Raw genomic sequence first — 14,549 nt, forward strand, 5'->3', positions numbered from 1 at the left:
CGACTTTTCCATGAACTTTTCACATTGTATAGTCAATATTTCTAGAAAAGATCTGTCCTTCTCAGACTGGCTACCAGGGAGGTCAGATTCAGTTTTTCTCTTCCTGGGGAAAGACAGCTGTTGAGTTTATCAAGCACAGACAATGAGCAAGACTGAGATTAGGCAAGATGTAGGTGTTTAGGCCAAGCAACAACCAGTACCCAGCAGTGCCAGGGAAGCTACTGGGCATAGTTTTCATTTTATAGATTAAGAAAAAGAAAAAGGAAAACCCAGAGGCTTTGGGGCTTGGATGATTTGCTCAAGGTCACTTTGTTAGAATCAGAAGACAGGTACATATTCTGACTCGTGGCCTCCCATGATGTCATGCATGGGCAATTTAAAATGCCACATGAAAATAAATCACTCAAAAGAAACCATGGGCAGTATCTTCTATTTTGCATGCTGTCTGCCCCCATATAAACTCCATACCAGATTAGAATAGCAAAAGACTTATCTTTACAAGATAAATCCATCCGAGGTGTATCTTTTAGAAAGAAGAGCATGCAAATAATAGAGTTTGGAGTTTAAAAGGAAAAACAAATATTGGGAAATTAATGCAAACTTTACATTCAGTCACTTTAAAAATTAATTATAATAAATGCTATTATTGCTTTAAATATAATATGTTTGTAAAATATTTTTCTAATAGGTTTTTCTCACTACTTTTCAGTTCCAGGGAAGTTTACAGCATTAATTTAAAATGCAACAAGACTCATCATGAACAGTCCAAAATAAATGCTTGTTTTTTTTTTTCAAAATAACTCCAATGTATTGAAATCTATGAGCTTATTGAAGGATAATTAAATGTACTATTTTTAAGAGAAAAGAGAACAAAATAGTTTAATTAGACATAAACATGAGAACAACCTGCAAGTGAATTTTCTTTCATGCTAATTTGTACTAATTTTTTTTGGACAAACTCAGTTTTGAAAGAAAACATTATGTGTAGACAACTTTCTGGGGCAAGAGTAAGAGAAAGAAGAATCTTTCTCAAGCACATCTGTACTCAAATCACTAATATGGTATTGGTCAGCCACTGAGTGATTTGTGAGGCACAGTTTGCCTTAGACCCCAAAGAATGAATATTCAAAGAAACACTAAACTACTCTAAAAACTGCCTTGGTTTTTTTAAGATTTATTTATTCATTTGAAAGAGGGATAGAGAGGGAGAGACAGAGAGATCTCCCATCCACAAGTTCATTCACCAATTGGCTGCAGCAGCCCATGCTAGTCGAAGCTAAAGCCAGGAGCCCTGGAGCTCCATCCAGGTCTCTACGTGGGTAGCAAGCACCCATGCACTTGGACCAGGCCATTGTCTGCTGCCTTACCAGATGCATCACCAGGGAGCTGGATCAGAAGCAGAGCAGCCAGGACTCTAACCAATCATCGATATGGCATACCCGTATTACAAGTGGTGGTTTAACGTCCTGTGCTACATCTCTGGCCCTGAACCTTGAAATTCCTAACTTGTTTGCTGTTCTTTTGGTGGAATACCAAATGGTTTTCTTTAATTTTTTATTTATTTGAGAGGCAGACAGAGAGAAACTCTCATTCACTCCTCAAATGCTGACCAAAGCCAAGATCCAGAAACTCAGTTCAGGTCTCTCACATAGATGTCAGGCATTCAGTCATTTCTGCCTCCCAGGGTCTGCATTAGCGCGAAGCTCGAGTCAGGAGCAGGAGCCCAGAATCACAGCAGGCCCTCCGATGTGAGACCCAAGTATCTTACCCACAGGCAACATGCCTGCCCCCAACTCTGAAACTGAGGGCTACCTGCTCTGATGCATTGTATACCCACTCCAGGAGTACTGGTTTCCTTGCACCATGAGCCTACCTCTGCAAACACCAATGCTGGGTTCATACCTCTCCTGTACTCAAGAGGTGGCAGCTCCAAAGTGATTGACTTCCCGGCTTCTCCTTCCTCCTTGTTTCTGGGTACCTGCCAGATCTCCAGGGCTTTCTGATCTTTTCTAGACCACTGCACTGCCCCTCCTTGGAGTCCTCCTGTTGTTGTTGTTGTTGTTGTTTTAATCTCTAAAATTCCAGGCTCTACAGCTGTTGTGTGTACAAAAACAAAACCTGAAGATTTTCCTTCCCCACCCGTGTCTCCCCAGGGAAAGATGAAAAGAGCACTTTCCTGCAGCACAGATCTCAGGGTCTTGATAAAGACAAACCAGGAATTGGGGGAAAAAAATCACTCACCGTTTACAAGCTGTGGCTTTAACCTGTATTGAACTCTGCTCAACACTGTGCCATCCCTGGATGGGGCACCTAGGAACTGCCCCTGTTCCACAACCAGCAGACATGTGGAGGACTGTCTTCCTTCCTGTTGCACAAAGCTGCTCCCTAAACTCTAGTGAGGGCAGTGAGGCCAGACCAAGATGTGAGCAGGACGGCCATGATATCAAAATCAGCGCGAAAAACCAATTCAGTGGATTAGCACCTGCAGGGCCCAAGATCTCACTCCCTGTATTCCTCACATCCTACAAAAACTTTAGTCTGAGGAAAAACAGTGAACTGATTGTTGAACATTAAATTTTCATTACAGGCACTTACAGTCTTAGTAAAGACGTGCCAAGGGTGTGAGCTTTCCTAGTGCTTTCTCAACAATAGTGATTTCTTTTTTAACTTCAAGAGACATTAGATGATAATTTTTGAGAAACCTTTGTACACACCATTTTTATACTCTGCCTTGTTAAAAAAAAAAAAAAAAAAAAAAAACAGAAATTTCTAGAATGGACCATTTCCACCACCCAGCTGTAATAAATACAGTAATATGAATACTAAGAGGAGGAGTTAATATATAAGCAGTCCCAGGCACATGGTAATCACTGATTTACAAATGAGGACACTGACGCCAAGAAGTTGAAATTCCTTGGGCAAGGACAGACAGCCAATAAATTGTGAAAGAGAGCTCAATAGCAGAGTCTAGCCCAGGGATCCGGGATGCTCACTACCAGGTTTTGCTGCCTCTCATGCCTCTCAGCTACCTCTCTAAGCTTACCCTTGTTCAAATTCTTAAGAAAACAGGTGTTTTGCTTTTGCATTTATTTTTACTTTTATTAGACAGAGAGAGTTATAGACAGTGAGAGAGAGACAGAGAAAAAGCTCTTCCTTCTGTTGGTTCACCCCCCAAATGGCCGCCACGGCCCCCGTGCTGCGCCAATCCGAAGCCAGGAGCTAGGTGCTTCCTCCTGGTCTCCCATGTGGTGCAGGGCCCAAGCACCTGAGCCATCCTCCACTGCCTTCCCGGGCCACAGCAGAGAGCTGTACTGGAAGAGGAGCAACTAGTACCCAGCACCCCGACTGGGACTAGAACCCAGGGTGCCGGCGCCGCAGGCGGAGGATTAGCTAAGTGAGCCACGGCACCGGCCAGCACTTGCTAAGATTCTTGCACACAGAAACACGGATAAATCATGCAGATGTCTCTGATGGCATTTATTCTAAGTGTGAGTAGGGTCCCATTCACAACCGCGTGGTCCAGATTGGTCAAGACCGTGGGTGAGAGATCCATCCCAATGACACAGACGTGTCGCGCAATCACTCAGGGCGGCACCCTTGACAAACAACTGCTCTGGGCTCGAAGGTCATCCCACAAAAAGCCCTTCTGCAATGGTGAGAGACCCCACACGCAGAGGGGACAGCTTCTGCTGCCCTGGCCAGATCTTATTTCAGTCTATTGAAGGAAGAAAAATACAGAAGATTTGCAAAACCTGCTTATCCTTCCAGTCCAGGCCACTTTACACGTAAAGTGTTCATATAGATTCTGTTTTGTAGGATTTGCTTCCTACTCTCCCTATTCATATCGGTACTAACCTTTTCCTACTTTACCGGATAATGGCAAAGGGAAACTCAACAGTGGATACTAAATCCTTCAGCATTAGTAGTTATCAGAGCTGTTCCTAGATAGCAGATTTCTTTGTATGGGCTCTACTCTGGTAAAAACTAGGACGTTCCAGCTGAGTAGGAGTCAGCAGAAGCATGTAAATCTGCTGATGTCACACCTAGACGGAAAAAAATTTTCTTGCCACAGAACTTCATCTGTCTTCTTTTGTGTTCTGAAAGTCCAAGGAGACTAATATTAAAAGAAAAGGTCTGGTCAGAAACAAAGCAAGGACAAAAATGAAAAACAAATGATTTAGAACACCGATTTTTATCTTCTCTGAACTAAGAATAGCATCTTTGAAATACCTTTCTGGCAAGTGCAAGATTTAACTAAATAAAATAATGATTACTATGGCTATTATTGAGAAGTTCAGAAGTGTTATAATAATAATTGGGGTCCTGCACTGTAGCACAGCAGGTTAAGCTGTCATTTGTGACACTGGCATCCCAAATGAGCACTGGTTTAAGTCCCAGCTGCCCCACTTCTGATCCAGCTCCCTGCTAATTTGCCTAGGGAAGCAGCAGAAGATGGGTCCCTTGCACCCACGTTGGGGACCTGGTTGGAGGGCCAGGCCTGGCCCGGCCCAGCCCTGGCTGTTGCAGGCATTTGGGTAGTGTATCTGCAAATAGAAGATCACTCTCTCTCTGTCTCTCTCTCCCTCCTCCCTCCTTCTCCCTCTCTCCGTAATTCTGTCTTTCAAATAAATAAGTAAATCTTTAAAAAAAAATAATAATCCTCCATGGCACAGTTTTCCTTGGATGGCTCTGTGACAGTTGTAAGGAGTCCCCTGAGACTGGGGAATAATCCCTGCTTGGTGGCTGCCTTTCACCGACTTGGAACAATTCAGAAGTCAGTTCTAAACATTGTCAAAGCCTTCCAACTCTGCTAGTGTTTAGAAGTGGCCAAAACACAGGCCATAGCAAAGTCTGCCTGTCTCTGACAAGGCAGGGTGAGCCAGGCAGGAAACAGGTCCAGGTGGAAAGGCATTTCTTGATCCAGGTGTTTAACATTGACTTCTGCACTGAGCAGCCACGTCAAGTGCAAAGCAGGCACCCCCAACCTCCAGTCAGAGGAACAGAGATCTCCCTAGACTTCTCCCTCGGGGCACCCCCTCCACCCACCACCCTCACAGCATTACAGGATTAAGCATTGCATCAGCACTCACGTATTTCATGTCTGTTTGTCAGAATTCTTGGCACTTCATTCTCTTTTCTCCCTTACCTCATTTTCCCCAGAGATGTCTTTGGGATCTGTTTTCCTTTTCATGCCTGCAGACCATGCCACACATCCTCCCAGAGAGTTGACGAGGCCCATGGACCAGGCAGTGGGAAGGCTCTCAGCTGAGGGCAGCTCAGTACAGGCAATAAACTCTGTTCAATGCAGTGCCTGCAGCCCTCTTACCATGATGGCCTGCTGTAGGCCATAGCTAAGACACCACTTGGGACAGCCACCTTTCTTATGGAGTGCCTGGGTTGGAGACCCAGTTCTATCTAAATTCCAGCTTCCTGGGATGTGCACCCTGGGGGGCAACAGGTGATGGCTCCAATAGCTGAGTCCCTGCCACCTCCATGAGAGACCTGTACTAAGTTCCTGGTTCTCTTTTCCAGGCTGTTGTAGGCATTTGGGGGAGTGAACCAGCAGAGAGAAGATATTTCTCTCTCTCTCTCTTTCTTTCTCTGTATGTATGTCTGCTTCTGTCTTTGCCGTTCAGGTAAATATTTTTTTTAAAAGATTTATTTATTTATCTAAAAGGCAGAAATACAAACAGAAAGAGAGAGAGAGAGAAAGGAGAGACAAAGAGAGAGAAACATTCCATCTGCTGTTCACTCCCCAAATGGCTACAATGACTGGGGCTGGGCCAAGCCAAAGCCAGGAGCCAGCAGCTTCTTCTGGGTCTCCCGTGTGGGTGCAGGGGCCCAAGCACTTGGGCCAGCCTCCACTGCTCTCCCAGACGCATTAGTAGGGAGCTGAATCAGAAGTGGAACAGCTGGGACTCGAACTGGCACCCATGTGGGATGCTGGCACCACAGGCAGAGGCTTAACTTGCTATGCCATGGTGCCAGCCCTAAAGTAAATAAATTTAAAAATTACAAAAGCAAAAAAAGAATCCAGGCCTGCCCTGCATATATAAAACCTTCAAAGGGGGAAAGTCTTGCTCCCTCCCAAAGTCCACTGTGCACTGAGTGGGGATGGTTCCTACAGTCAATATGCTTGACGTGGGAGGGCCCTACGAGTTCATTTAAAAGATGTCTATCTTCTTTGCCCTGGAGCGATTCAATCTGTCAGGAACACAGGTTCATAACTCTAATACTGTGTGGCACGTCCCCTGATTCTGATAAGACAGGAAAGGCATTTCACGACAGCTGGGAGTGAGAGGAGACAAGCAGGACAAGCCAGAGCAGGCCAAGTACGGGAAAGGAGGGCATGATGGCCTTCCAGGCGGGAAGAGCAGTGTGCATAAACCCATTAGGCTTCCCGTATCTCTAGGCTTTCTGCTGCGCCTGCACAAACCACAACCTGCTCCCATGGAGTTTCTGGATCAGAGGCTGACTCTAGTAAGTACTAACATAACATGCTGGTTCAGTCCTATTCCGCTGAAGAGCATGACATTCCTGTAAGATGAATGAATGACTTCCATTGGAGAGCGAGCTGACCTAACCCCAGAGCAGATCACAGCAAATGGCAGGCCCTGGAAAGCTGCTGGGGAATCGATATTCAGGGCCTATAGGGTTTCTGCAAACCATGCATGCAGGCAGCTGTCTCTCCCAATTACTCATGGGGCTCACGTTCCAGGTGGCCAGAGTGGGAGAATCTGAAGACACGTCTTTACTCCTGCAAATCATTTGCACAAAAGATTATGGATGTCTATTACATCTAAACATTAGCACTCTGTGGCATTTGGGGTTAAATGAAGGCTTTTGGTTCTGTTTGTTTAAGAAAATATGACGTTCAGAGACTAAGGAAAATTTAACTACCTTTAGCTGGAACCATGTTCAAGGTGGTTTTTTTTTTTTTTTTTCATTTTAAAATCTAAAGATAAAACAATAAGATTTGCATAGTGTCTGCCTCTCTGGTTTTGTTTATTACTCAGATAAAGAATCACTGGAGAGGATCAACAAAATCCTCTAAACTAGGAGTGGTCCAGAAGCCTCTTGGGGTGCCTGCACCCTGTCTCGGGGTGCCAGGATAAGAGAGCCCTGTCCTCTTCAGATCTAGCTCCCTACTAATGCAGACCAGACCCTGGGAGGCTACAGCTCATAGCTCAGCTCCTTGGGCCCCTGCACCCATGTGGGAGACCCAGATGTAACTCCCAGCTCCTGGCTTCCACCTGGCCCAGCCCTGGCTGTTGTGGGCATTTGGGGAATGAAGCAGTGGGTGGGAGAGCTCTCTGTCTTTGTCTCTCTCTCTGTGGCCTTTCAAAGAAAGAAAGAAATCAATAATAGTAACTTAAAAAAAAAAAGTCTCCAGAGATGGGCATTGTGGTTCAGTGGGTTAAACTGCCCCTTGGGACACCCACACGACATAGTCCATGTCAGAGCACCCGTCTGAGTCCTCACTACTCCACTTCTGATCCAGCTCCCTGCCAACAGGCAGCAGACGATGGCCCAAGTACTTGGACCCCTACCATCCACGTAGGAGATGAGGATGGAGCTCCTGTGGGGTCTGGCGCTAATCCTGATGTTCTGGGCATTTGGGGAGAGAACAAGTAGAGGATCAATCTCTCTCTCTTCCTCTCTCTCTGCCTTTCAAATGCATAAATAAATAAGTCTTTTTTAAAAAATGTTCTGAAGCCGGCATCATGGTATAGTGTGTAAAGTCACTACCTGCAACACCAGATCCAATATAGGGGTCAATTCGTGTTCTGCTTTGGATCCAGCTCCCTTTTAATGGCCTGGGAAAATCAGCAGAAGATGGCCCAAGTACTTAGGTTCCTGTCACCAGAGTTACAGAGAGAGAGGGAGAAAGAGAGAGAGACATCTTCCATCTGTGGTTCACTCCGAAAATGTCCGCCACAGCCAGCCAGTGCTGGGCTAAGCTGAAGCTAGGAGTCAGGAGCTTCTCTGGGTCTCCCAAGTGGGTAGCAGGAGCCCAAGCACTTGGGCCATCCTCCACTGCTTTCTCCAGTGCATTAACAGGGAGCTGGATCAGAAGTGGAGCAGCTGGGACATGAACCAGTGCCGATATAGGATGCCAGCATCACAGTCGGCGGCTCTCCCTGCTATGCCACATCACTGGCCCCATAATCTCTCTCTCTCCCTCCTTCCCTCCTATTGCTGCAATTCCCCCAAAAGCCATTTTCCCAGCATGCTTCCATTTACCTCACTTAGAGAACCTACAGTAGGGACTGAAACACAGAGTTTAGTTTAGAAATCACTAATTGATTTCAGTTACTTAATCAGGGTATACCATCTAAGTATGGCCATTGGAGGAAATCCTGACACCACCTACACAGATCCCGGCATCTCTGAATGCCCAAACCAGTTCTCCTGACACTTGAGGTTTACAGGAGAATCAGCACAATGAATTCATTGACCTCCCAAATCAATTCTCCTACACATTTGCTTCTTGAAGGATGACTCTCAAATCTCAAGAGCAGGTCGCACCCTGGGCAGCAGTGCCATTAGCCCCTGGCCTTTACCCTCCTTCCCGTTGCCCTGGCCTCTCTTCACTGTCCTTGCGTCCATTCTGCTTGGACATCATCAGCACTCACCTTGCCTTCCTCTCAGAATGGCCTCGCCCAGCCCCTCTCACAGCATGGTGCTAGCCTGAATCATGAGGGCAGGGAGGTGACCGACAGTGAGCTCCCCAGAGTAGGGCTGTGTGCTCCAGGAGTCAGTCTGCCTGGACAGATCAAGGAGGCAATTAAGTAGGAAATGCAATCCAGCACTTAGCTCCACTTCTCCCACCCCACCCCCAGGTCAACCACTGGGTAGGCTGGACTCCTTACACTTCACTTCAATAAAGTCCAACACATGGAAAGGTCCAGAGGGGTCAGGCCTGTTCTCTACTCTTAAATGATAATTTAAAGCCAGGAAGTTATGTCAGTCAGAAAAAAATTCTGTTTCAAAGGTCAAATAACCTCTGAGGGTTAAATTAGAAAAAAAAAAAAAACAAAACAAAAAAAAAAACAGCTGGAATGGAAATGGCTAAGAGCTGAAGGAACCTTATTTTTTTCTTGAACAAGATGAAACTTTTATCCTCCAGATACATCTTTTTCCCAACAGCTGGTCAGTTTCCCATCCCCCTCCCCCATCTTTTCTCTACAGTTATTTTAATGATTGTTATTTGGAGGGTAAGGCAAGTTTTCTATATATAAGAAATATCTTTAAATTTTTTTTATCTTTTATTTAATGAATATAAATTTCCTTAAATTTAATGTTTAGAATTTCACACTGTACATACTTTTGTATTGTCTTTTTTTTGGGGGGAAAAGTCTCCACCATTGAAATAGCCCTAAGCTTACAGATCTTTGTCCTGTAATCTATATGGTCTTCCAAGTTCAGTTTTTCAATCGTGTAGACCATCTGCCTCTCCATCTTCCCACTCCTGAAATTCCAAGACGACCACATTTCTTAACCTTAGGGAACTAAGATTTGGGAGTTGCAGCCTAAGGATCTTTAGATAAAATGGATTCAGTTACAGGTTTGGTTTTTTTTTTTTTTTGACAGGTAGAGTGGACAGTGAGAGAGAGAGAGACAGAGAGAAAGGTCTTCCTTTTGCCATTGGTTCACCCTCCAATGGCCACCGCAGCCGGCGCGCTGAGGCTGGCGCACCGCGCTGATCCGATGGCAGGAGCCAGGTGCTTCTCCTGGTCTCCCATGGGGTGCAGGGCCCAAGCACTTGGGCCATCCTCCACTGCACTCCCTGGCCACAGCAGAGAGCTGGCCTGGAAGAGGGACAACTGGGACAGAATCTGGCGCCCCAACCGGGACTAGAACCTGGTGTGCCGGCGCCGCAAGGCGGAGGATTAGCCTAGTGAGCCGCGGCGCCGGCAGATTCAGTTACAGTTAACCTAAGCACTACTGCTTCTGATATTTGAACAGGCTCCCCAAAGAGGTTGTGTTCATCACTAGAAACTGTTTGGAAATGCTAATTCTGCAGTTTGCTTACTAACATACACAGTGAGGAGGTGGCTGTTAAGACACTCGTGTCCCATACGGAGTCCCTGAGTTCAACACAGGGTCTGGCCTCTGACTCCAGCTTCCTGCTGATTCAGGGAGGCAGCAGTGATGGCTCAAGTGATTGGGTCCCTGCCACCCATGTGGGAGACCTGGACTGTGTTCTTGGCTCCTAGTTATGCCCCTGCCTAGTCCTAACCACTGCAGGCATTTGGGGAGTCAGACATTTGGGAATGTGTTCTCTTTCTCTCTCTCTCTCCTCAAATAAATAATTTTTTAAAATAAATAAGTAAAATAGTGTGAAGAACGAGAGTTTCTAAATGGTACCAGGCCATTTGGGAAATGACATTGGTTTTGAAAGCATAGTGATATCATTTCAGATGAAATCTAATTAAACATTGGGGGAATAGTTTTGCATTTTTCTAAACTTACAACTCGGATCAACGTCAATAATCAATCTTAAAAGATAGTGAAGTTTTATTATCTATTAGGGTATTTCAAAAAGGTCATGAAAAATGGAATAAAATATGTTTATTTTAGTATCAAAAAATTGAAATCCATGCAATTTTTTCACAAAACTCATTTTCCATGAACTTCTAAAAATATTTATTTTATTTATTTGAAAGGCAAAGTTACAGAGAGAGAAAGAAATCCTCTATTCACTGGTTCACTTCCTAAATGGCCTCAATGATTGGGGCTGGATCTGACCAAAGCCAAGAGCCTGGAACTCCATCTAGGTCTCCCACCTGGGTGACAGGGGCTCAAGTACTTGGGTCATCTTCCACTGCTTTCCCAGGTGCATTGGCAGGGAGCTGGATCGGAAGTGGAGTAGCCAGGACTCAAACTGGCACCCATATAGGATACCAGCATTTTAGGTGGCAGCTTATCGCACTGTACCACAATGCCAGCCACTCCATGAATTTTTAAGACCTGCCACATTCATGGGTTCCAAAAAATTTTGCGCCAAAATAAGCCTATTTTTTAATTCCACTTTCCATGAACTTTTCAAAGTACCCAGTACGGCTGAGGAAAATATTTTCTGTATGCTCATTAAAAATTTTCAAAATATGTAAAGACAAAAAGGATCAAGGAAGTTGAAACAAAAATAGTCTAATCCGCATTTTCTAAGCACTAAGACAACAACAGTGCTAAGTTTAATGCTACTGGCCGGCGCCGCGGCTCACTAGGCTAATCCTCCACCTTGCGGCGCCAGCACACCAGGTTCTAGTCCCAGTCGGGGCGCCAGATTCTGTCCCGGTTGCCCCTCTTCCAGGCCAGCTCTCTGCTGTGGCCAGGGAGTGCAGTGGAGGATGGCCCAAGTGCTTGGGCCCTGCACCCCATGGGAGACCAGGAGAAGCACCTGGCTCCTGCCATCGGATCAGCGCGGTGCTGAACCAGCGGCAAAAGAAGACCTTTCTCTCTGTCTCTCTCTCTCTCTCACTGTCCACTCTGCCTGTCAAAAAAAAAAAAAAAAGTTTAATGCTACTGATATTGTTTCTGTGTCTTGATGATAACATACATGGAAGTGTGATTGAACAAAAACCACTGATTCTGCTCTTAGGGAGACATTCAAGTATTTGCTTTTTGAAGGTTGATGGGTTTTTTCCTTTCCAGAATTGTTTTAATCAGGTCAGTCACAGTTTTTTCATGATACTGCTTACTTCAAAAATATAATTGTATGACAACAGTTTTAGCCCAAAAGGAGATAAGGATCATAATTCTTTTTAAAGATATTACAGGCATTTCTCAACTTTCATAGCATTTCTTTCGTACAGGTCACCAACTGAAGGTACTAAGCTAAAAGCAACCTGCAAATATTCATGGTAGGACTTGGATATTTCTGCCTTTGGTTCTTTAAAACTTAATTAGCTGAGAATATTTAAAAGTGAGAGAATTTCAGCTGTAACTTCCATATTTCTTGAAAAATATGACAAGATCATTAATAATGGATCCCAATTCCCACAAGCCCCAATTAGCTAAGTAGCTGGCTATGCCATGAGCAAGAGGCACCTGCACCGTCCCCCACGCTCCCAGCCATCCCCACACTCCAGGATGGAGGCTGGTTGCTATCCACCATTCTCCTCACATGCTAGTTTGTCTTTCTTCCACATTACTTGCTTCAAATTACTTTGGAAGCCTGGTTCCTGGAGGTATTTAAGTTTGTAACTCTTGTCCTTCATCATTGATGCAGTAATAGCCAAAATTTCCACTGTGTTTACCAGGGCTACACAGTTTTTCATTTAAAAATACATGAACTCATTTAACCTTCAAATTAATCTGTAGAGTGAACATTACTGGCACTCCCATTTTACAGGTTAGGAAACTGAGACACCAAGAAGTTGGGAACCCAGCAAAGGTAACACACATCTCATATGTGGTGGCACCAGACTCACACGCAGGCCTCTGGCTCCAAGCCGGAGAACCCAACCATTCAGCTTTCATGCACACACAGTGGAAGTCTCCTTAGGATCACATGGGCACTGGCCACACAGTGCTGCTCATGGCCTTCTTTGAAACACTTAGACAGCAAACTCTGGGTTTGTGATCAGATGCTGGATAGCATCTAACCCAGGGGCACCTGACTAGCCAGACCACCCTTTCCCCACAGCTCTGCTGCCATCTGCCAGGAGGTGGTCCTCGCAAGATGAGGCTTCTGTGTCTGAAAACACCTCTAGAGCTGGGCTCCGAGTAGCTGCACAGCCACAAGCAATGGCTCCCGCTGCAAGAATGTGTCTTTTTCATTTTTACCCTAAGACTTACTTTGATAATAGCACAGGTATAAAATTAACAAAACACTTTACCAACGTTGAAAACCCATGGAGCACTTCTGCCATTCTACACAATGACCATCCATTTGGACTTTTCATTACCCAACCAAATCCTTTCCTGATTACAACTGGAAAACAGACAGTGATGACCTTAAATATTTGTATCTCCAAATTCTCAGAGCTTTAGGCTATTTCCCTTTGCCCAAGAATAGACATGAAACACGAAAGCAGTCGTCTTCCAGGAACAGCACGCCCTCTTCCTACACTTCATCATGGCACAGGAACCCCTTGAGTCTGCGTGATCTTTTGGCATTCATCCTTTTCTTTTCTTGTGGCATAAAGCTTGTAAATTAGAATAAAGATTTCTCCCTCCCATCGAGTTATCATCTTGTAGCTAGTATCTAATTTAATCTAAGATCAATTAATTGGTACAGGTTCATTATCTCTATCCAAAAGACAAGGAGGTAAGATAGGACCTCAGATATGACGACTCTTAAGTTGGGGGTTATTCTACCATCCCATAATGTCTGTGGATGCTGGTCCATCAGAGTAGTTGCACAGCAAAGCCTTTAAGCACTCAGGGCTCCACACATTCATTTGCCAGTCTGTTTGCTTCAAGTCCGTCCTAGGAGACACACACAACGCTCACCCAACAATTCACCAGTGCATAACCAATTGGAACCACACTCTGAAGTTAAATTCATTCTTTCCAAATGGAACAGACAAGTGCTGACTCAGTCGAGTCCCAAAGAACTGGGAGAAGAGAATAGGAAGGAATAAATCAGGAATCTGTGCAGAAAAATGACTGAAGGAGGAATGAAGATGACAATTCTCAAGGATAAGTTCTGGAACATATTGGCAGACAGCATCATTGTTCACACCTTCTAGTAGACCCACGAAGTTGTTTGAGAAGGGAAAAAGCTCTTGCAAATACACAAGCAGAGACAGCACCAGGAATCCTAAGCCTAAAGGACACTCAGTCCCAGCAGAAGCCATGGAGGTCTTCTGAACGGGGATTGGGGAGTCTGTGTGAACTTACAGGACTGTGGTCTGCTGTGCTGCCTGAGGAATGTGGTCCAGCATCAAGTGCATGCAGCGGACGGTGCTCTTAAAGCAAAGGCACCGGCTGGGGCAGGGCAGCCCCTGCAGGCACCGGGCAGCCAGGAGAAAGCAGGTGGCCAAGCAGAGCAGTCTGGGCTCCATGGCTCCATCCACCGCAGGCAGGCAGAGCAGCAGGCAGGAGCAGCAGCAACTGCTGCAGCAGCCCCAGCAGCGACCGTGGTGGTGGTGGTCGCTGCTGGCTGAATCAAGCTTGGGAGCAGTGGCTGAGAGCCGCTCCCAGGGAAGAGGCACCCCCTGGCCAATCCAGGAGGAGGGAGATCACATTACAGGGCTGAGGGCAAGGGGCGGCTCTGGGAGGCACTGGACTCCCAGGAACTGGGAAGAGAAGCTTGGCAGTGCGAAAACCTCTTTAGGCAGACGCAGGCAAATAAACACACACTTTGCCAAAGTTGTTTCCATTGCACATTTTATGTAAGCTCCAGCCTCTTAGCCCCTAGCTGTCCTTTTGAAGCTCAAGTTGATTAATTATTTATTGAATTCCTGCAGAACAGCTTTTCTTGTTTCTTTCTTTTTTTTCTAATCTGGTAAAATTACCAAATCCTAAAGGGCAGGCAGAGTTCTCATCAGTTGATTTGGACACACATATTCTGTCGTTAGTCCAAACTATGCTTGCAA

General features: G+C 45.4%; 1 protein-coding gene across 3 annotated transcripts in view; it reads right to left on the reverse strand.

Annotated features, from left to right (window-relative positions):
* The window catches only part of PXDNL (peroxidasin like), a 516,369-nt gene extending 502,055 nt beyond the window's left edge, over positions 1–14,314 (reverse strand). For 2 of the 3 annotated variants that reach the window (XM_089335219.1, XM_089335220.1), the window contains exon 1: positions 13,852–14,122. In XM_089335219.1, the coding sequence (XP_089191345.1) occupies positions 13,852–14,015 (164 nt within the window). In that variant the 5' untranslated portion in view covers positions 14,016–14,122. Of the gene's footprint in view, positions 1–13,851 lie in introns of all 3 variants that reach the window. The other variant, XM_002710472.6, reaches the window with a different exon arrangement.
* Positions 14,315–14,549: the final 235 nt, after the last annotated feature.

The sequence above is a fragment of the Oryctolagus cuniculus genome, chromosome 6, assembly GCF_051225735.1.
Source record: "Oryctolagus cuniculus isolate XC-2025 breed Fujian yellow rabbit chromosome 6, ASM5122573v1, whole genome shotgun sequence".
Taxonomy (NCBI): Eukaryota; Metazoa; Chordata; class Mammalia; order Lagomorpha; family Leporidae; genus Oryctolagus; species Oryctolagus cuniculus.